Here is a 24,272-nt window from a genome sequence, read left to right on the forward strand (position 1 = left end):
CAGCCACCCTGTTTCCCCCTCTGAAGGCCTCAGTTATCAGTTTGTTATTCTGTATTACACAGTGAGGCATGCATACAAACTCACACAAATGCTTGCATACATTATTAGGCTTTTTACCTAGTAACATGTCTCAGTGTATATTCTTATTGGCACTTATGGACCAGCCTCATTCTTGGAGAGAGTTGCATGGTGTGGATTCATGGAACCAGTTCTCTAACTGACACACGTTTACATTCTTTCAGTCTTTTGCTAAGTTAAGCAATGCTGTAACCATTAATCTTGTACATATGCCACTTTGCACATGTGCAAGTGTATTTGCAGTTTGAATTCCTAGAAGTGGAAATACTGAGTCAAAAGGTGTAGGCATTTAAAATTTTGATAGATAATTGCCACATTGCTTCCCACAGAGGTTGTACCAATTTATACATCAGTTTATACTCTCAGTGGAAAGTACAAGTGGGTATCTTTCTCTACATCATTGCCAACATTATATTACCAATTTTTTTGATTGTTGCCGATATGACAGATAAAAACTATATCTTGCATATCAGTAGGGCTAAGAAATCCACTGGGTATCAGAGAGGTCCATTGAGAAACTTTATGATATTTAATATCAAGAAGAAAAGGTATCTTGTAATTAACAAGTTATTTACATCCCTCCCTATGTAGACTGTCAGCTTCTGGAGAGTTTTGTGCTTGCTGTTCTCTGTATCTCTCATACTTATTCTCTGTGTGAGTACCAGTTGTATGCCAGGCATTGTGCTACGTGCTGTGTAAACATTCTAACACAGAAGGTATAAATGCTACAATTTTCATTTAAGAAAATAGCCAAAAGGATTCAGGGTTGTTCTGTGTAGTGAGTACTGCTCAGATATGGTCAGATGAATCCCACTGTAATTTGCATTTCTCTTATGAGCATGGTTAAGCATCTTTTCATGTGTTTGAGTCATTTTTTTCTACGAATTGTCCTTTGCTATTTTTTGTTGGGTTATTGATCTCTTTGCTGATACTTTGTGGAAAGAGGTCTGTCTTTATAACAGGCAATATTCTCGCGCTTTGACTTTCTTGATAAAGACTTTGTCTTTCTTGTCTTTCTTGTCTGTCTTTCTGTGTTGTATTTATAGTTTTCTGTAATTCATCAACCCTTTCTTCTGTGGCTTCTGGATTCTGTGTCAGTGTCAAAGAGTCTTTCCCACTCTGAGATTGTAAAAATCTTTCTTTCATGTTTTCTTCTAGTGTTATTAAGGTTTACTTTTTAAATGAGTAAATTTATTTTGAATATCTAATATTCATAGTCTAAAAAGAAATGGTATTGCTTGTTTAAATAAATGAGGCACTCTGTGAATTTTCTTTTCTTTTCTTTTCTTTTTTTTTTTTGCTGTACGCGGGCCTCTCACTGTTGTGGCCTCTCCCATTGCAGAGCACAGGCTCCGGACGCGCAGGCTCAGTGGCCATGGCTCATGGGCCTAGCCGCCCTGCAACATGTAGGATCTTCCCGGACTGGGGCACGAACCCGTGTCCCCTGCATTAGCAGGTGGACTCTCAACCACTGTGCCACCAGGGAAGCCCTGAATTTTCTTACTCTATCTTCTTCCTACCACTCTTAAGCCAGATCTGTATCCTCTTAGGTGAGAAGTTGATTGTGATCCAGTGAGCACCAGTTGTATCATTGTAGGGATGATACAGATTTCCATGTTGTCATAGCTTTGGGCTGAACTGAAAATACTCCCCCTTGCCTGTAGATAGCTATCTTGCCCATAACGCTCTGTGAAATTGGCCATTCATTTGACAAATATTTATTAAGTGCTCACTAAAGCATGTACAAACAGTTGGTTAGTATTGATACCCTTTGATCCAATGGTGGTAATCTAGCTGTTTAGCAGGGCATGGGCATATATAAAGGCATTGACTGTCATGCAGGTAATTGTGTCTTACATCAGGAAGCTATGTCATCTCTTCGGAACGTGAAGGTAGCCGGTCTTATATTTGTCCGGAATCTAGCACTGGCTGAGCTCTTTGCAGCATTCATTCCCATCCTGCAGGTCGAGAGCCTCTTGCCTGGGCTTGTGCTATTGGTGATTCTTGGGAGATAATACTACAAATATATAATAGTGTAGATAATGCAGTTGAAGATTTACATAGAGACATAACAATAGGTATCCTGTTACTTTAAAAGAATTAGTTTTGAGCTGAAAATATCTTAGGTGTCTTTATGATGATATTTCAGAGCACTTTTCTAAGTGGCAATGAAATTTGGAAATGTAAGAAAGCCATTGTGATATGAGACATCAATGTGGTTTCACTATGTACTTTTCAGGGGAAGTTATGAAATATTTCAAGCATTGGAAAAAGAAAGTGAATAACAAATACCAGTGTGTTCACCACTCTGCTTTATCATATCCTCATATTTTGCCATATTTACTTCAGATATTTTATATACATTTTCTTTGCAATTGTTTCTAATGAACTTGGCGCATTTTGTGGTTCAGCGGCATGGGTATTTCAAAAAATATTGTGGGGCTTCCCTGGTGGCGCAGTGGTTGAGAGTCCACTTGCCGATGCAGGGGACACGGGTTCATGCCCCGGTCCGGGAAGATCCCACATGCCGCGGAGCGGCTGTGCCCGTGAGCCATGGCCACTGAGCCTGCGCGTCCAGAGCCTGTGCTCCGCAACGGGAGAGGCCACAACAGTGAGAGGCCCGCGTAGCACAAAAAAAAAAAAAAAAATTGTGATAATGAGATGTATTTTTTTAAAGAAATGGAGTCTTACAGGTAGAGCTGAAGCTCCCTTGGTGTCTACTATTACTTTCTGGATACTTGCCGTGTCTTCCCAGGTGTTTTGAGACTGACTAGCCTATTGTGAAGGGAGCCAAATTCTGGGAAAGCACAGTCTCTGCGAGCAGGGAATGTTCATGGGGTGGCTGCTTCTTAAACTTGCCCTTTGTGTGCAGAGCGGGCAGAAAGATATCATGCATGTGTGTGACAGGGGCGGGCTGGCGCTGTGCTCTTCCAGGATTCTGTATCTATTCAAAACTCTCTTGATCAGTAGATTTGGGGTAAGGGTTTGTTTCCTTTTATTTCCTGCCAGTGGTAATTTTGCAGAAAGATTTTCCATGAACTAGTGTAGGGGGCACTAGTACTAGTGATCCCATACCCACATCTAGCTCTAAAGGAAACCTTACCCTTCAGAAAGAAACAGACCATGCTTGAGGGCAGGCGAGGGCAGGCTGACAAACGATGCCTCTTCTCCCTGCCCTGCATCAGCCCTGAGCTTTAGGGGACCCTGCCCAGCCTCACTCTAATGCCAAGGGAAGCCCGGGACCAGCATTTCTTGCTGGTCAGGGCATCACCGAGCTCCCCTGGTATTAGTGGCACCAGCCTGCTCTGTGTGCCTGTATTCTTGGTGGCAGGAGACAAGGAATTATTGTGAGATGTGAGGAAAGCAGCTGAGGTGGAGAGGAGGGGCGCCTTGGAGGGAGCCGAGCCACTCAGCTGATTGTGTCAATTAGATGAGATGCCCCTTGGTTCACCTACTTGGTAGGGTGCATCTGGCATGTTCTGACCATTTGTCCCCTTAATATTGATCCCAGAAGGCTTTCCACCCCCTGAGATGAATATTAAAACACCCAAGCACTAGCTTTTCTGGTTTTTGACCTCCTAGGATGAAATATTAGCACATTTTGATTGAAAAGAGTCTGTATTCTTCTGGTTTACGCATTTATGTTGTTCTTTTTACATTGAAATAGCATACAGTGAAGCGCAGAGATCTTAGAAATACAGCTCAATGAATTTTTAGGTGTTTGTACACCTGTGCAAACCATCACCCAGACCAAACTGTAGAACATTTCCATCCTCCCAGCAGGTTGTCTTGTACCCCTCCCAGTCAGTACCTTCCCAAGGGTAACTGCTATTCTGAGATCGCTCACCATTGATTAGTTCTGCCTGTTGTTAAACTTCACATAAATGGAATTGTACAGTATGTGATCTCTTGGGTGTGGCTTCTTTCACTCAGCATTCTGACTGTGAACATTCATCTGTGCTATTAGGTGTAGATCTCTCTTTTTTTTTTTGTAGCACTTACTATTTAATGATGACATTAATAATGATAATAAGTAATCAATTTGTATACTACTCTCCAATTCACTCTTTAATCCTGAAGACACCTCTATGATGGTGCCAAACCATTTAGCATTAGGCTTCTTTTAGGGATGACAAAAGAGCTGCTTAGAGGCTTTCACTATTGCCCGCAAGGTCACCCACCTGATAAATGATGATGCCAGGACTGGTTCTGTTTTTTTGACTCACAGCAGCGTTCTTTCCATCCACTGTGATACCTCTGTCTTAACTTGTGTCAAGGTTGGTAGAAAACATAAAGGATGAAAGGAGGGAGGGGCCCCCCGACCAGACCTTCACTGATGTTTTACTGTGTAGTATTTTGGTTAATTGAAAGAAGTTAAGGTTCAACTGAGCCAACCCTCTAGCACCTGTATAGTATGTAATGGATGGGGGAGGGAGAGGCAAAGAGGTAGTTGACTGGGCTTGTCTACCAGCCACATCCAGGCAGTTCCACTTATCAGAAAACAGACGATGCTAGTTGAGCTCCAGTTGTGTACAAATTATGCCTTTGCCCAGTGAGGCTGCTGTTTGCAGGCTGCTAAATGTGTCACAGAGAATTTTTGCTAGAGTGGCATTATTGGGGCTTCTTGGCCTCCAGATGTGGGTAAGCCATCTCAGACTCTGATCAGCATTCTGCTTTGGGAAGCAGAAATGGTGTGAATTCTCCTCTCCTTTCCCTCGGGGGGTCCTTGCAACAACAGCTTGAGTGTCATTGGAGCATCCATAGTTTATTGACGGCCTCAGTTTTACTGTACAAGCCGAGTTTCCATTGTTAAGACATTAGCTTTGAGATAAACTGGGTTTCCTTTACCTCCTAAAGAGGTTTGCTGATACCCCGACTATTCTGTTGTGTTTTAAAGCAAGTAGAATCATTGCTGATTTATATATGTGGGCAGGTATGAATTTCTGTAAGCCCCCTTGGCCCACAGCTCTGGTCCAGGGTGTAGTCTCTACCAGTGAGATAGTAGGATCCATGTTCTTAACAAATGGTTAAAAGTCTAGGCCTTGTGGTTAGAAAGCTGAGACTGAGGGTTGGGGGCAAGGAATGCTCATACCCAGGAAGTCTATAGAGTCCCATGACCTGGATCAGAACCTCGGAGAGCTCCAGGTACAGGGATGCTGGCAGCTGTAGGCAGGCAGGAGTTAGTGCACTGCCAAGTCCACCCTCTTTTGCAGCAAAGAGCTTTTCTGTGTGGATGATAAGGGTCTTCAAGGATTTCAGCCTTTGTACTTGTGGGCTTATGGATAAAGCAATAAATCAGATTCTTTAGATGTGGAGGAAAGTGAAATTTTCCACTGGAGCCACCAGTGGGGTGATTTTGACTGTCCCTGCTATAGCCATGACACTAGTTCTTCCTGGGAGGTGAGGTGTAAGCAAGAGAGCTCTGCCTAGAAGGCCTGCAGCTGGATCCCACGGCCTGCCCTGCCCCCTACTAGCCTTGTAGCCTTTTGATGGTCTTGCATCCTCTCTGACTGAGTCTCATGATTCTTGTCTGAAAAAATATATCAGTCTAGAAAAAACAGGATTTCTTTCAGTAACAAAATGAAAATGTTATCGTGAGGAGCAGGCGAAAAAAGATCTGTTAAAGCACTTTAATTTATATAAGGCCTTGCGAGTGTAAGGTTGTGTCATTACCGGCATCGTCACCTATTTTTGGAGCCTACCAATAGGAGTCCATGACATCAGATGTCTATGAACATCAGGGTGTTCAAAAAATGCACTCCTACCTTGCATTTGCATGGTAATTGGTACCCTGGGGTCAGCATGTATGTCAGATAGTTTGAGCCAGAAGTGAGTACACAGGGACATGTGGCTTGCTGTGCAATTTGAAAACTTTTTGAAGGAAAGAGCTTGCCCTGTGGTCTTTTGGAAGTAACTGGAGGGTTTCAGTAGGAAAGTGACAAGAGCAGACAATTGTTTTAGGAAAGTGTCCCTTGAGGCAGTGTGGAGGTTGAGAGGGGAGGGGAGGGACTGGAGGCAGGCAGGACTTGGGGGGAAGAGTGGTTAAGAGATGAGCTCTGAAGCTAGACAGGTTGAGTTCCAATTCTGGCACCTACTTGTTTGACCTCGGACAGATTTCCTTAGCTCTCTGTGACTTGGCGTGTGCATCTGTGAATAGGGCTGTTATGCAGGTTAAAAGTTGCAATCCAGGTGCAGCTCTTAGAGGAAGCTTTGGCACATGGCAAGCTCTCAAATGTAAGCTGGTATTCATGTGTATTTTTTACTGTGGTAAAAATATATCTATAACATAAAATTTGCCATTTTAACCATTTAAAAGTACAGTTCAGTGGCATTAATTACATTCACAATGTTGTGCAACCGTCACCACTGTCTGTTTCCAAAATTTTTCATCACCCCAAACAGAAACTCCATAACCATTAAACATTAACTCTCATCCCCCCATCCCCTTACTCCCTGGTAACCTCTAGTCAATTTCTGCTTCTATGATTTTGCCTATTCTAGGTGCCTCATATACGTGGAATAAGACAATATTTGTCCTTTTGTGTCTGGTTTATTTCACTTAGCATGATGTTTTCTAGGTTCATTCGTGTTGTAGCATTATCAAAATTTTATTCCTTTTTAAGGCTGAACAATATTCTATTGTATGTATATACCACATCTTGTTTATCTGTTCGTCTGTTGATGGACACTTGGGTTGTTTCTACTTTTTGGCTACTGTGAATAATGCTGCAGTAAATGTTGGCATACAAGTATCTGTTTAGGTCCTGCTTTCAACTCTTTGGGGTATATACCTGGGAGTGGAATTGCTGGGTCATACAGTAATTCTGTGTTTAACTTTTTGAGGAACCATCATACTGTTTTCCACAGTGACTGCACCATTTTACATTCCCACCAGCAATGTACAAGGGTTCCAGTTTCCCCACGTCCTCATCAACACTTGTTTTCCTTTAGAAAAAAACCCCAAAAAACCTAGCCATCTTAGTGGGAATGAAGGGGTATATCGTTGCGGTTTTGATTTGCATTTCCCTAGTGAATTATGATTTGAGCATCTTGGCGTGTGCTTACTGGCCATTTGTCTATTTTCTTTGGAGAAATATCTATTCAGGTTCCTTGCCTGGTATTCATGTTTTTAAGGCAGCTTGGGAGGAAGGAGAGAAACAGATTGAGGAAGTAGATAGAGCCCAACTGGGTGGCTGGTTAGATACGAAGGTTAACGCTGAGTTTTCCAGCCTGGGTAAGTGGGTTGATGATGGGCTGTCAAGCAAGATAGCTCCCGTCTCTCCCAGAGAAGGGGCCGGTTGGAGGGACGATGTTGGGTTTGGGTGGGACTGCGTTGAGCCTGGTGTACCTGGGTGTTGGGCAGATGGAGAGTCCAGGATGCACCGCCATGCCTACATGTCTGATTGGTGTCTTTGGAAAAATGCAGGGCATATTTTAAGTTTTCTCCTCCCTGCTTGAATCTAACAAGCAACTTAAGAAATTAGGTCATCATGAGGCTTACGTATCTGGCAAATGGGAACAATCATTGGAGGGACAACAGAATCTGAAACTTATGAAGCAACCTCTCTCCTGTTGTTCGTTTCTCAGCCCTTAAGCACCTGCATGATGAGATCAGTCCTTCAAAGCTCACGGGTTGCTGCTCTGAAGCCTTGGGTGTGAACATTCTTGGCAACCATAGCTTCTCAGGCCTTCTCCAGTGACTACCGTAGTCTGTCAAACATCTGCACCCCCTCACCCCTGCCTAACTGCATCGTGGTTAGTGCTAAGCAAGTGCTTACCATGTCACCTGCAACCCACTGAATTTCTCTGAATTACTCCTCGGCAAAATTGGATGTTGTATCACTGCGTTATGTTGTATCTAGGTGGGAAATTTGTGTTTGCACAGTCATACCCGCCCTACAGTGGAGAGTGATGTTTGAGCAACTTCTCTACCCCCAAAGAAGCAACGATTGGGGAATGAGGCCCTGTGGTGCCTTGTTTACTTCTAGAGCCATAGCAGGCTGGCAGCCATCACTAAGAAAGCATCCTTTCATGCGGCTCAGGCTGGCAATGTTTGCAGATTGTCCCCTGATGCCATCTGCCTGTGAGGCTGCAGAAACCCCCAGCAACTGCTGTTCTAGCAGGTGCCGGGGCTGCTGAGGTGGGAGTGCGTGTACACACACACGCATGCACACCGCTTTGTGCTGGGTTGGCCTGAGCCGCCAGCTGAAACTCTCAACCCAGCAGAGCACCAACCGCAGTTGCTGGTTTCCGGTGAGGCCCTCATGAGGGAGAGAGGGCGAGGCTGTTGTGAACAGAGCCAGCAATCGGGGAATTGGATACGGTAACTAACGCTCGGGTGTGTAGGAAGCTGCCAGGCGGTGGCTATGTTTTGACAAGCTTTTGTTCTGTTTTTTCCACCTCTGCCCAGGCCAAATTGTAGCCTCCCACCAAATTTTCCATCTTCATGTTCATTCATAGAAGGACCCATGTCCAATTCTTGTCCCAGGCTCTTTCTAGAGAACACATCTCTCATCTTTGAGTCCTTCCTGCCACCCAGCCGTGCTTTGGCTCTAGCCCCTTAGCTTTCTCTTTTTCCCAAGTCAGTGTGATCATGGATGCAGACAAGCCCAGAACCCACCCTGCCCAGATCTGCACTTTGTGAGTTACTATCATTTCCGGCTATTAATGCTTTTGGAAAAAAATATGTAAATTATTCGAATATCAATAATTTGAAATAATTGTATCAGGCATCAGGTTTTAAAAATCCAGATCTTAATGGAGCTTTGATAAGAGACCACCTGGTGTAAACTTTTTCTGTAAAGGGCCAGGTAGTTTTCGCTTGGATGTCTGTTCCAACTACTCAACTCTGCCGTTGTAGCATCAAAGCAGCCATAGGAAATACCTAAACGAAATGAAGGGGATTGTGTTACAATGAAACTTTATTTACAAAAACATGTGGTGGGCTTAGTTTGCCGACCCCTGGCTTAGAATGATCGTCTTTATTTTATTTTATTATCTTTTATATTTTTCTCTCTGAGGGATTAAAAAGCCAGAGGAACTTGGTAACTGTAAATGAACTGAAATCATCTTCTTTTGGGTTTAGCATAATTGTGAGCACAATGGTGATTTGGGAATATACTTCTTTAAACCCCTGTTGGGAAGAATAGAAACCAGAAGACCTTTGAGGGGCGATTCTGCTTGGCCAAAGATTGTCATTGTTCAAAAAATAGAACAGGCTATCATTTGGAGCTGTATGGTGGCCTTTTTGATCCCTTGGAATGACCATAGTCACAGAAGGTTGCATTGTATTGGACATTATTACATTTTATAGGACCAGGTGCTTGTCTAATAAATGTAAGGAAAACAAACTACAACATACAGGAAATGGTGTTTTAAAAACGTTTTGCTGACAGGGAGATCGGCTCAGTGCTTTGTGACCACCTAGAGGGGTGGGATAGGGAGGGTGGTAGGGAGACGCAAGAAGGAGGGGATATGGGGATATATGTATAGGTATAGCTGATTCACTTTGTTATACAGCAGAAACTAACACACCATTGTAAAGCAATTATACTCCAATAAAGATGTTAAAATAAAATAAAATAGAATAAAATGTTATGCTGAGTTGAGGTCACTATAGTTCATTTCCAGAAAGCTGAAGCTTAACATAGTCAGAGACATTCTAAAATGTTAAACTACAATCTTGTTTTCCTTTTCTCTGTCCTCACAGGAAATAAAGAAAGAGATGAAGAAAGACCCTCTCTCCAGCAAAGCTCCAGAAAAGCCCATGCACGAAGTGTCCAGTGGAAATGCGTTGCTGTCTTCTGAAACAATTCTAAGAACCAACAGGAGAGGTATGGCAAAGAAGAAAGAGCCCCTCCCCACACACAAACCCAAACTGGAAACTTCTGGGTGAACTGTATCACATTTTGCATTGCTGGAAAATTGAATGGCGTTTGCCCTTTTGTTTTTGATTTTTGTATCAATTTGGGGTGCATACACACTCACACACACGGCAAGTAATGATCCAATAACTATACTAAAGGGAACTAATAAAAAAATTTTCTTGACAGTGGGAAAGTAGACTAAATTTGTAAACGATGATTTTTCTAGGACTTTAGCTTTCGCTTTCGTATCTATTTTTTTTGGCTGAAGGGTGACTTCAGAGAACACTGTGATGCCAGCTGAGCCGGGCACGTCTGGCCATGCTCTCTTTTTAATGTAAGGGCAGGCTTTAGCAGGGTCTTTCTCTCTCTAACCGCTGGGCTCCGCCTTGTCTCTCTCGGTTTAGGAGGCAGTATTTGCAGAGATATAGCTCATCCATCCATGTGTCTAACCAGGAAACCTTTCACCATCTTGTTTCCCCCTTCTGAGGCCTCAAGGCAGATTTTTCAGGTATCAGCTTGTTGGAGTTTTGTTTTCTCCCCGATCTGCCCTTTGTGACATTGTTGTGTGAAATGGTAGGAGAGATTCTATAAGATGGCAGAGACAACCCGACTCAATTCTATACTGAAATGGAAACTGGATTGCCTCAGTTTCTCCCGAGCCCATCCTCCCCATGGACCAGGCCGGGTGCACACTGAGCACGCCCGAGGTAGATTAGCTTTCAGCTGCAGGCTTTTCAGGGGCTTATTACTTCCTTAAAGAGAAACATAGAGCTGTTCAAAAGCAGGAGCCGGAAATGTATTAGCAAAGAGTTCCATTAAAAGGAAAAAAAAGGCAAGTTTACATAACCATGGGGAAGAACAGCTAATCTTTCATCAAATTTAGGCTGCAGAAGAATTTGTCCAATAAACTGTCCATTGATCATAGTGCTTGAGACTTCAGCTTTGTGTCTGTCTTCCTTCCTGCTTCTTCCTCTACCCCCTCCAGCTGCCCTGGGTTACATTTCCTTTTTTGAATTATTCAGATGAAATATTGGCTGGAGGCCCACGCTGTTTAGCAGCTATAGGATTTTCTTTCTTGTTTTTTTTTTTTAAAACCCCATCCTGCCAATGGAGGGGATTTCCCATTTTAAGAATTTTTAGGCCTACCTAGCTCTAAAACTATAGTCATCCCCCAGAGCACCTCCTGCATTCTTGCAAATAGGTTCCAGAACTCCTGAGGCCTGCCCTCGTTGGACTTGGAGAGCTAGAGTTCCCTTGCTGATCTGAGCCTCTCCCGTTTCTCCTGATGCTCCTTGGGTCAGTGGGCCGAGGAATGGCATACACGTAGACCAGCGGCAAGGCCTCTCTGGCCAGCCTTGTTTTTGTAAAGCAAATAAGAGAATTAAGGTAATTCATTAATTTAACAAGATAAGGGATTAATTAAGTTAAGGAATAAAGGTGATTATCCAGGTAAGTTCGACAAAATTACCTGAGAGCTTTAAATCAATGAAGGAATCGAACTTTTTAGATAATTGTCTCTTTACAACGAAAAATCTGACCTTTGAGGTCCCCTACAGAATTTTTCAGTAACCAGAAAATGGCATTAAAGGGACCGGCTTACTGACTTAATGTTTTCTTTCTAAGCCTCCCCCTTAGGCCGACAGCCTGATTATGACCAGCTTTTTACTCTTAGGTCCTAATCTGCCAGTGGCTCTGAGACCATAGCACATGGGGGCGTCCTGTAAATATGAAACACATAACAAACCATCTTCATTCTGGCCCAGGCTTCATACTGACCCCCGGGTCACCTGGGCCACACATAAATTTCCAGTTGAAGGGAAGAATTGTGTACCAGGGCCAGTGCCGTCTTTGGCCCCGCCCCCACCCACCAGAGCTAACAATATCCTACTGCTCCTTATAATAAACAGCAGGCTGGATTGATTGGCCTTGTCAGGCCACATAAATAGTTCATTGTGCTGAGCTCAAAAGCTACATTTTTTTCCCACCCCAAATCAGTGAAAAACCACTTTTTCTCCCCCTTAAAACAAGGATCAGAGGCTAAATCTGTGGGACGATTCTAGTCACTTGTAAACACTTCCGTCCAACTAATTTTTCAAGTTTTATGAGTTATCATAAATGACCGAAGCCTCCTCCTTCCCTTTGTTTCCATCAGGCTTTGTCCCTAGAAATCTCTTGGATGTTTTTGTCTGTTGCTGTTGTTATGGAGGGAAGTTGCTTTCAGAGTTTAGTAACAGGCTAATTTGATTCACTAACATGGGATTTTCTTATAGTATATGAGTCCACCTTGTGATTCAGCCTTGGACCCTGTGTGAATTTGGTAGAATTAACACAGGTTCTTTTTCTTCATCTTTATCAAAGATGAGATGACTGTTCACTTTATATGGGCCATATCATTTGATGCAGGCTTAGCAATGGTTTAATAAAGAAAGATTGAAGTCTATTTCTATGAAAAGTCTGAAATTGAACCATTTCATTGTGTCCTGAACTTGAGATACACTGAGCTGAAGAAGTTTGCCCAATTGTGTCCAGCGATTTTTGCGTTGGGGACGTGCCTCACTTTGCAGCAGGGGTGAATGGGTTGTAGTAGCTCACAGTGTGGGATGAGCTCGCCCTCCCCAGGCACCTGCATAAGGTCAAAAGATATTCTACATTTGAAGGAGGCTATTCATAGCCTTGAGAAAAGGCCAGGACCATGGAAACATTAGTTTGGGGACCGATTAGTTTCAGTTTTCAGCTTTAACCTTTGCAGATCTCTACAGAGTTGATTTAGGGAGGTACTGGAATGACTCCACAAGCTTTTTATTTGAGAAAAAAGATGTGACTGAAATTGAGAGAGAGAGAGAGAGAGAGGGAGAAGATCATCCAGTTGGCTTGGCAGCCATCAGCTATATATTCCAGACATTAGCACTGTTGAGGACAGTTATGTCTGCTCTCACCCTTGGCCACTTCTCTGGGCTTTACCCAAGTCACAGTGAAGGAGCTTCCTGGTTAAGACAAGCTTTCCGCAAGGCTTAAGAGGTCATTTTTAAATTTAAACTTGCAGCATGGATGTTGTATATCCTAAAGTTATCCCAGACTCCAGAATGTTGACAAATTGCAGCCAGAAAATCTAAAATTTTTTCTTAGAGCCAGAAGTCATTCTCATGAACCAGAAAGAAAAACGTTGTCTGTTTCCTTCTGAGAATGATTTATTCTTTTGTTTCTTCTATCATTGAACCCATATAAGAGAGTGATGGGCCCTTCTAAAATGGAACTTTGCTATATGGAAGAATTTTTTTAAAGATATTCATACCTCGAGTTTCAAACCAAAATTGAACAGAATAGGTACTTAGCAGTTAACAGCAAATACAATAAATATATCCTTAAAAATGAGCAAGGAGGATTTTGTTCATTTGAATATGGACTCTTTTCTACTTGAAGTAAAATGGTTTCATCCTTATAAGGGTTTCCCAATCAACTTTATCCATGTGATAGGTTAAGTGTCCAGGCTGGAATCAATACCCTGCTGGCCTGTGTGAGGATCAGCTTCTATTTCAGGGCTGTAGTTTCCCAGTTTTTGCACTGTTAGCAGACCTCATGGGGAAGCTGCCTCTCTCTGAACCCCTCCTGCTGCCTATAATTTTGGACATTGTTCCTTACTCACTTTGGGGTGGGTACTAACAGACATTCAATTACACATGTTTACTGTGTGCCTACTATGGCCCTGGCCCTGTGCTAGGTGCTGGGGCAGATAGAAAAACTAGAAAACACCAGCTGGTCCTGCCTCTAAGCAGTTCCAATCTATTGTATCACTTGGGAAATGTTGAGAAAGTGCTGCACATTCCTTGTATCTTTTTCCTGGCAAGGTGGGGATATGTCTCTTATTTACTTCTGTCATTCTGAACGTGAAGCCACTCTGCGTGTTTCTGGTTGGCTTTATATGTCCTTGTTTCTATTTCCAGTTTATCATGAATTCAGTGTTTGGTAAGTCTCTATTGTATTTTGCACATTTATTATTCTTTGCTACTATTATTATTGTTGTTGTTATGCTCTCCTGATATACAGTGTATTTTATAATCATCTTTTTAAGTCGCTCTGCTACTCTGGCATCTGCCTTCCGAAAGATAATCTGCTTTCGCCATCTTTATTTAAGGTTTGTTACGCATTTGCATTTTACTGCCCCTTCCGGAGATTAGTGCTGAAAGATCTGATGGCTTAAAGGATATTATTTGTAACAGGTACAGCACTGACGCTACGAGATAAGATTCAAGTTGAGATGGGGGAGAGTTGCTCTCTAAGTTGGTATGTGGATATGACTGTGATTGTAGAACATGACTCTTTGAGGCTCATTTCTCGTGTGTTTAGTCCTTCAGACGGGTTTAATTCAAAAGTTTTCCTTGACAGAGAGACCAACAGCTGCTCTGCCTCTGGTGACACATTGTTGCTTTAAAAGTTAGTGCAGAAACTCTCCAGAATTCATTTTGTGTGTTGATGGGTGATACATACATGCCCCTCAACATAATATGGGCCTAGTGTTTGCGCACAGAAGGGCTCTCCATTTTGGTCTGCTGCCTGTAGCTGTCAGAAGAATTTTACCTACTGTTTATCTTTCTTTCTCTCATAGTTTCAGCACTTGTCATTCAATCCCTAAACACATCCGGCCATAGTGACCTCCCTCCCTTGACTGTACTGAAGGGGAAACGTTTGTTCGAGCTTTCTTGTCTTTAGCATTTACTTAGCAACTTGGAATAATATCCTTGAGGTATCCATTGGCCTGCTCATCAGAACGTGAGTGAGTGTGTGTGTGCGTGTGTCCATAAATGTGCATGTGCTGCCATGGCACTCTTGTATTGGCTCAGAGACAGTGGCATGGATCTTGATAGGCTGTGAAGGATGGAAAATGTCAACCACTTTGGTTTTCTAGTGCTTTGTTGTTTAAGGTAGATGTGAGATCTGGGGATTTGTTTCTAGAAACAAGACTTTTTTCCTTCCAAATTTCTTTTTGGAGAAGCAAATGTGAGTTACCTCGAGTTAACTAGGAATCGGAAAATGTGGTGTGTTGGGTCAGATTTTTCTTCAAGTTTCCAAATCATCTGTCATTTTTACCTAGATTGCTGGCTTTTATGCACAGATAGAAGAGTAAGAGTTAAGAGAAGGCATTACTATTCTGTGGAAGCTCTTGGCTATCACCTGTGCTATTCTTTCGCATGGGAAGATAAAAATAAAGCCTGCCATCTGGCAGTGAACGTGGATGAATATCATATATAGTCATTCAATAATATATATGCCTGTGTGAATGTATCTGTACGTGCATTTATGGTTTTGGGGGTTTTTTTTTTTACACCCGTGAGCCTTCATTCTTGAAAGTTTGAGAGTAAAGGGGCCATAAAGATCTTGTACAGTAAATGATCCTTGGCTGCATTTCTGTTTTATTAGGAGCCTGTGTTAGGACCAGTAGTTGATGTTAGAGTATGTTGCCCTTGTCCATTTTCTTATCTGAGTAGTACTGCCTGTTGGGCTTAGGGGTGGGTGTGAAATGGGTGGAAAGAAGCCATTCTAGAGGGATGTTGCTTTCATATTTTTTCTATAATTTTTAGTGTGTGGGTCATTGACAAAATTGTTTTTAGAATTTTTCTTCTATTATATTTATCTCCTTTTAATCTCTGTGTCTTAGTGATAAGGCATTAACAGTGGAGTCATGAGTGTTGCGTGGAATAATGATTTAGACTTTCACCCAAGTCCACCCAGAGGACCATCCCTGAAGTGGTTTTGTGATGGTGGCTCCACCTGGTGGCTCTCCTAGGAAACTCCTCCTCCTCCCCACCTTTTCTTTCTCCCGGGGAGAATCTTGAGCAGGATGCCTTTGGTTCCTCTGATTTAGTGTTCTCAGTCCACGCAATTCCATCTCAGACCTACGGCCTCTCACATTATACACATGTTCTCTTTAGCTCCTTTCCTTTCTCTTCTAATGTTTGCTCCTTGAACTCGTAGAATCTGTTTCTCCATCCTTGTTCCATCTGTTTTACCCCAACTGACCAGGATCATTGTTGATAAGCATAAAAAAAAAAGAGACTCCTACAGGCACGACTCTAGTTATAGATATTAATTTGGACACAATAAAGAATTACACTAAAATCCACGTTGGTAAGCCATAGTCTCCTCCTTAATAGCTCCAAGTACCCCTAACTACTTCTTCACTTCTTGTTGAACCCAGTTTTCGTCAAAGGAGCAGTATTTTATTACTGATGTTGTTTTCAGTTGTCAGCAGGTGGTGAAATAAAGAGCCAACTGGCCTTGCTGGCTTCATTATCGTTTGTCACTTCTCTACAGGATGCCCCTTCCTGCTTAGTAGGCACGGGCTGCCCCCCTGCCCCCCTCTGGGTATACCACCGAGCATAAGTGTTCTTGATAAATAAGTTTGTTTCTTCTTTAATTTCATTGTTTAAAATTTTTTTTACTTGATGACATTACAGATGTGCCTTGTTTTAGCTGCATTATGGGTTAGTCTGGGAACTTAATCACCACTTATGACTTTGTTTCTATGGGAAAAAGATTTGGAGTTCTAAACACTGTGCATAGTGCATAACCCACTTGTAAATCTGACTTGATTTTTTATTTTGTTTTTATATTGCTGGCATAAAGCCTTAGGTACCTTTTAAAAGTCAGAGAGTCCATATAAGTGGGGATAACTGAAGTTTTCTCATGTCGTAGAGGAGTTTACGATTCACATGATGCAGAATGCTGGAATTGTACAAGCTCTGTGCAATACACCAGGCTCCAAGGATAGCTCTGGGTTCAGCCACATTGCACCATTGTACGCAGTGCTTATTTTCACAAGTTGTGAGTTGGACCTTGGTGTGCCCAAGTTTGCATGTATAAGGCATGTTGTAATAAAAGAGGGTGCTGTTGTATATTTCCATCTATTGGAGAGGAGACGATGCAACAAGCTCAAATGGATGTTGGCCAGCATTTCCCAGCGCATGTTGTGCAGAATTGTAGCCCTAGAAAATATTCCACAAAAGGGGGAGAAAGAGAGAGATAAGGACATAAAGAGAGAGAGAAAGTTGGCTGTCTGGACAAATAACTTTTGGGTACAGCTGCACGCACAAGCACCCTCTTAGAGACTAACAAATGAACTAGCGTCTCGCAGGCTCTCAGATGTCCTATGTAAGGAAACCTGCTTCACGTTGACCACCGAACCACGTTTCACTGAAGACTAGTTAGGACTCTGCTTTGGGGTATGCTGGGCTTTAAAATGCAGAGCAAGGAGCTGTCTAAGCATGTCCAAAATCATCTTCAGAGTCTACCTTGCGCAGGTAATGTTAGAGTGAGTGAGCATAGGTGGTGGTGCTGGCACTGCAAGAAATGACTGATGATGCTTCTCAAGCCCATGGCCGTGAAAAAACAAGTTAGATGATGCTACGAGAATATTCCCCAAATCTAAAACTTGAGAGCCAGTCTTTTTTGGTAGTTTTTCAAGTGACAAGCTGAAAGAGATTTTTTACCTTGATCATTTTTGGGGTCCTTGTATCTAGGAGTGTCCCCCTGGTCTGGGCTTTGGCAAGGAAAGTGGGCTGAGTGGGCGGACCCAGTGAACTGCGAGGCCAGGTCCACCTGGGACTTGAGTCAGGACAGAACCTAGGAACCCAGGGGCGGATTTTATAATGATGACAGAATGGTGGTCCCCCATAGTCAAAACATTCCCATTTCCTTCTCCATCTGCTTTGATAGAAATGCAGGGAATCTTAGCTTTTCCTGATACCATTAAAGCGTGATTCGACGTGGAGAAGAGCTCTGTTCATTCTCTCCCCTTCCTCATGAAAGAGGCGGCCATTTTGAGTTCAGGTGATGAACCCACCTGTGGGACTATGAGGACAAGCCATGTAGCCTGATGTTTCAGAGTTCTGGAATCATAGAATTCCTGATGTGGCTGAGGTCCCTGATAGTGACCCAGCCTTTGGCCTGATACAGGGACCCATGGAGTCTCTGCCCAGGGGACCTGAAAGGACATGCCTGTGGTCTGGGGGACTGACCTTTGCTAAGGCCCACATGAGCTTCTCCTTTTCCAAGGAGGGGGGAGTGTTCTCAGAAGAGAGCTGGTAGGTTAATTGAAAATAGTTAATTAGAGGTATTGTACTGGGACAGTAGCTGTCCTCACTTGTGGAGAAAGCCCTGGAAAGGGGGCCTTTTCTTCTGAAGTTTCCTTATTCTCTTTTAATTACACAGATTGGTCCTCCTGGTCTGTCATCACAGCCTGGTCCCCCCATGTCACCTGCAGGCTCAGCTTAGTCCTTGGACTTGCGGCTTTTGGTGCTTGTGAAGCTCTGGGACTGTTATGCCCTGAACAATGAGGACATTTCATGGCCCATCTTCCTAACCCACTGTCAAGCTGACAGCAGGCCCAGTTACAGTGCTAGGTGGGCCACCCTTTTGTCCCCACCGAGAAAGGGAAAGAAAGAACAGCTTAAAGCTTCCCCTGGGTGTGTGTGTGTGCGCATGTGGTGGGGGAAGCACATTAGAAGAGGACTAAACTGCTTGTTCCATTAGTGTTTCTCTGGAGACCTGAATAAGCTCAGTGGCAGCAGGGCCTTGTTGCAGGAAAAATGGCTGTAGGCAGAGTCCAGACCCCCCTTCTGCTACACCCCCAAAGTTTCTGTAGGACTTTGGGCAACTCTCATACTCTGTTTTCTAATCTGTAAAATAAGGAGATTACTCTTGTTAATTTCCTTAGGGAAATTGTGAGGATAAAAATTAGGAAAGAGAATAAATTTAGGGACAGAGGGTGGTAATAGATTGAAGTAGGGTGGGGAGTCACTCCCTGAATATAGTAGTAGTTGTTATTAAAGATGATAAACTGCTAGTAAGGCCCCAGAGTGTTGGGAAGAAATTATTGATATCTGGAAACGAATAAAGTGTTGTTTCCATGAAGCAACCAGTGATCAGATGTGCACAGAGGATTCTCCAGGATAGACTATATGCTAGGCTATAAAAGAAGTCTCAGTAATTTTAAAAGGATTAAAATCATGCAAAGTATGTTCTCCGGCCACAGTGGAATGAAATTAGAAATCAACAACAGAAGGACATTTGGGAAATTCACAAATATATTTGTGAGAAATTAAACAACATACTCGTAAATAACCAGTGGGTCAAAGAAGAGTCCACAAGGAAAATTTTAAAATACTTCGAGGGACTTCCCTGGTGGTCCAGTAGTAAAGAATCTGCCTTACAATGCAGGGGACGCAGGTTTAATCCCTGGTGAGGGAACTAAGATCCCACATGCCATGGGACAGCTAAGCCCGCGTGCCACAACTACTGAGCTCACCTGCCTCAGCTAGAGCCTGCGTGCCGCAAAACTACAGAGCCCTCGCGCTCTGGAACCCACACGCCACAACTAGAGAAGAGAAAACCTGCACGCCACAACTAGAGAGAAGCCCACATGCCTCAGTGAAAGATCCTGCATGCCTCAACGAAGATCCTGTGTGCCACAGCTAAGACCTGACGCAGCCTAAAATAAATAAATAATAAGTAAATCTTTTTAAAAAAAGGAAAAGAAAAAAATAAAATACTTTGAAATGAGTGAAAATGAAAACACAACATATGAAAATTTATTGAATGCAGCTAAAGCAATGCTTTGAGTGAAGTTTATAGCTGCGAATGCCTATATTCACAAAGAAAACAGATCTCAGATCAATAGCCTAACTTTTTTTCCCAGCTTTATTGAGATACAATTGACATACAACACTGTGTAATTTTAAGGTGTACAACATAATGGTTTGATATACATATATATTGTGAAATGATTATCATAATAAGGTTACTTAACACATCCTTTACCTCACATCATTACTTTTTTTTTTTTTTGGTTGTGGTGGTGGTGAGAACGTGTAAGATTTGTCTTTCTGTGATTTATTTCACTTAGCCTAATGCCCTCAAGGTTGATTCATGTTGTCCTTATTTTTTACGGCTGAATACTATTCCTCTGTGTGTGTGCACGTATGTGCATGTGCGTGCGTGTGTTTGTATCATATTTTTAAAATCCATTCTTCCATCAATGTACACTTAGGTTGTTTCTGTCGTGAATAATGCTGCAGTGAACATCAGGGTGCAGGTATCTCTTTGAAATAGTGATTTAATTTCCTTTGGATATATACTAGAAGTGGGATTGTCAATAGCCTAACTTTTTACCTTAAGAAATTAGGAAAAAGAAGGGCAAACTAAACTCAAAGCAAGCAGAAAGAAGGAAATAATAAAGATCAGCGTGGAAATAAATGAAATAGAGAATAGAAAAACAGTGTAAAAAATCACTGAAACCAGAAGTTTCAGTTGGCTCTTTGAAATGGTCAATGAAACTGATAAAGTTTAGCTACACTGATCAAGAAAAAAGGAGAGAAGACTTAAACTACTAATACGAGGAACTAAAAAAGGGACATCACTATTTATCTTAGAGAAATTAAAAGAAATATGAGGGAATACTACGAATAACTTATACACTGCTGGTGGGAATGCAAAATGGTACCTCTGCTTTGGAAAACAGTGTAGCATTTCCTCAAAGTTTTAAGTATAGTTACCATATGACCCAGCATATCACACCCAAGAAGAATGAAAACATATGTCCACACACAAACGTGCACACAAATGTTCATAGCAACATTATCCCTAATAGCCAAAAAATGGAAACTACCCAGATGCCCATCAACTGATGAATGGATGAACAAAATGTGGTTTAATCCATACAATGGAATCTTATTTGGTGGTAAAAAAGAATGAAGTACTGGTACATATTACAACATGGACGGGCCTTGAAAACACTATGCTAAATGAAGGAAGATGCAAAAGATCTCATATTATATGATTCCATTTATATGAATGTCCAGAATAGACAAATCCCTAGAGATGGAAAGTAGATTAATGTTTGCCCAGAGCTGGGTGTGGGGATGGAAAGTGACTGCTAATGGGCGTAAGGTTTCTTTTTGGGGTGACAGAAATGTTCTAAAATTAGATTGTTGTCGTGGTCGTAAAATTCTGTAAGAACATAAAAACCATTGAATTGTACACTTAAAATGGGTGAATTTTATGGTACATAAATTATATGTCAGTAAAGCAGTTTAAAAGAAAAAAGATTACCGCACAAATTAGTGTTAAAATGCAGCATCTGGTTGTGCCTATCTGTCTGTCCATCTCTTTCTCTTTTCCGTCCTCTGCCATTACCCCCTCCCAGCTGAGGGACAAGATGTGTCATTCCATTTATTCAAGTCTTTACAAATTATATATTTCTCAGTGAAGCTTTATTTTTTCCTCATCCAATCAGTTGCCTAGGAGATGGTGAGTCTGAAGGATCAAAAAGACACTGTTTTGCTAGAGATGACCTAAATATTAGGTAATCGATTCGAGAAGGGTAGAGAACTGACAGTGGCATTCTGTTATTCATTTCTCAAGGAAAAAAAAGAAAAAGAGTTTCCTGTAAATCAAAAGCCAAACTTCTTATATTATAAGTTCTGTGCTTCATAGACAGCCTTTGCTGGAAAGGAAAGAATCCATTTATGGTTCCAGTTTTTCTTGCCGTTGTCAGTAACTCTGCGTTGGCCATTTTTGCTCCTAAATCTTTATCTGCAGCTCTGATGATTTCTTTAGCAAAGATTCTTAGATGTGGAATCACTGGACAAAAGCATGTATATATTTTCTGGGACTTTAAGTTGTTATTAAATCGATTTCTTGAAGGCTTACCGCACCACCAGAAGTGGGGAGAGTGCTTATTAGTGTTTTTAGCTGGAATTTCTTTGATTAATAGGGTGCTTGAACATTTTTTTCCCTCTGTTGTTCGTTGGTATTCTTGGCTCTTACATTGAGGTCTGGGTATTTTTCTTACTGATTAGTGTGTTATTCCTTTGTCATTCACGGCAGATTGTGCTTCCCAGTTTGTGGGCTTTTCATTTTATTTACAATTGCTTTTGATGTACAGAAATAGTACATTGTTATGCAGATTCGTATATTGATGTTTTCTTTGGAGATTTTCTCTGAATAAATTCTCACCTAATTTTTTGTCTCCTTTATACTGGCTTCATTTTTTACTTCCAATGTTTAATTGATATGGAATTTTGATATATAGTATGGGGTTAGTGTGCAAATTGATTTTTATTTTGCAGTAGCTACTTTTCCAGGACCATTTATTAAATATCCAGCCCCCCATTAATTTTTGATTCATCGTTTATCATATAAACTCTTTTGGACTTTCAATTCTATACCATTAATTTGTCTAACCATTCTTGTATCAATATAGTTAACTATGGTGGCTTTATAATATGTTTTAATATATGGTACGGCTTTTTTTTTAGATAATCAAACTTCATCTATTTATTTGTTCATTAATTCAAAAATATTATTGAGTACCAGTTTGTGCTAACCATTATGTTAAGTGGTGTGATACAGTGGTGAGTAGAGCAATAGTAGACACCCTCCCTCCCCTCCTTCAATTCTTTTTTTTTTTTTTTGGAAGACCACAACAAAAGCAACAATGATTGCAATTACCAAACACGAAACACACTCATACTATGTCATAATATTGACATTCAGTCCAGTAATCCTCCACTGTACAGCTCCTTTACTTTGCAGTGAAAATTGATTTGTATACTTTTTGCCTCTGAGTCCTTGTGGGATTTTTTTTATTTATTCAAACAGAAAGTCACAAAAATTATAATCATCCTCATCAGTTCACTCAATACCATGTAATTAATTTTCTTTTTCATCTTGATCTTTTGTTAGCACTTTTATGAATTTCATCAGTTCTCCATTAGAGTTCTGAAAATGCTTATTCATTCAGTTCAGCAGTATAGTCAGTTACCAGAAACCTGTACTTGTCAGAGTCTTTTCCGTGAATTCCTTGAAGATGAAACCCTTTTATAGGAACATTTTTGCAAAAGCATCAGAGTACACCCAGAACTGTCTGTAAATGACAAAAGACTAAAAATGACCACGGTTAAAGATTTGATGAAAGTTCATAATAATGCAATTGACAAGGAAATTTAGTTATTTCTGAGATATACATTTTAAAGTAATAACTAGAATCATGACTTATAACATTATACCAGAACATATAAGATTTTTAGAAATTTCATATAATGTCTGAAACAAATTTTTTTTTTGCGGTACGCAGGCCTCTCACTGTTGTGGCCTCTCCCGTTGCAGAGCACAGGCTCCAGATGCGCAGGCTCAGCGGCCATGGCTCACAGGCCCAGCCGCTCCGTGGCATGTGGGATCCTCCCGGACCAGGGCACGAACCCGTGTCCCCTGCATCGGCAGGCTGACTCCCAACCACTGCGCCACCAGGGAAGCCCCTGAAACATTTATATTAACATATTTCCATACAAATAACCCAAAGAAATTTTAGTATTAGTTGTTTTTTCTGTTTGTTTGTTTGTTTTTATACTGCAGGTTCTTAATAGTCATCAGTTTTATACACATCAGTGTATACATGTCAATCCCAATCACCCAATTCAGCACACCACCATCCCCACCCCACCACGGTTTTCCCCCCTTGGTGTCCATACGTTTGTTCTCTACATCTGTGTCTCAACTTCTGCCCTGCAAACCGGTTCATCTGTACCATTTTTCTGGGTTCCACATACATGCGTTAATATACAATATTTGTTTTCCTCTTTCTGACTTACTTCACTCTGTATGACAGTCTCTAGATTCATCCATGTCTCAACAAATGACTCAATTTCGTTCCTTTTTATGGCTGAGTAATATTCCATTGTATATATGTACCACAACTTCTTTATCCATTTGTCTGTCGATGGGCATTTAGGTTGCTTCCATGACCTGGCTATTGTAAATAGTGCTGCAATGAACATTGGGGTGCATGTGTCTTTTTGAATTATGGTTTTCTCTGGGTATGTGCCCAGTAGTGGGATTGCTGGGTCATATGGTAATTCTATTTTTAGTTTTTTAAGGAACCTCCCTACTTTTCTCCATAGTGGCTGTATCAATGTACATTCCCACCAACAGTGCAAGAGGGTTCCCTTTTCTCCACACCCTCTCCAGCATTTGTTGTTTGTAGATTTTCTGATGATGCCCATTCTAACTGGTGTGAGGTGATAGCTCATTATAGTTTTGATTTGCATTTCTCTAATAATTAGTGATGTTGAGCAGCCTTTCATCTGCTTCTTGGCCATCTGTATGTCTTCTTTGGAGAAATGTCTATTTAGGTCTTCTGCCCATTTTTGGATTGGGTTGTTTGTTTCTTTAATATTGAGCTGCGTGAGCTGTTTATATATTTTGGAGATTAATCCTTTGTCCGTTGACTTGTTTGCAAATATTTTCTCCCATTCGGAGGGTTGTCTTTTTGTCCTG

At 41.6% G+C, this 24,272-nt stretch overlaps 1 protein-coding gene across 4 annotated transcripts in view; it reads left to right on the forward strand.

Annotated features, from left to right (window-relative positions):
- SH3KBP1 (SH3 domain containing kinase binding protein 1) overlaps nt 1–24,272 on the forward strand; it is a 346,493-nt gene that overhangs the window by 126,670 nt on the left and 195,551 nt on the right. For all 4 annotated transcript variants that reach the window (XM_027096156.1, XM_027096157.1, XM_027096159.1 and 1 more), the window contains one exon: nt 9,788–9,911. In XM_027096156.1, the coding sequence (XP_026951957.1) occupies nt 9,788–9,911 (124 nt within the window). The remainder of the gene's footprint in view (nt 1–9,787; nt 9,912–24,272) is intronic.

This window comes from Aethalodelphis obliquidens, unplaced genomic scaffold, assembly GCF_003676395.1.
Source record: "Aethalodelphis obliquidens isolate GAN/ISIS:26980383/991018 unplaced genomic scaffold, ASM367639v1 scaffold99, whole genome shotgun sequence".
Lineage (NCBI taxonomy): Eukaryota > Metazoa > Chordata > Mammalia > Artiodactyla > Delphinidae > Aethalodelphis > Aethalodelphis obliquidens.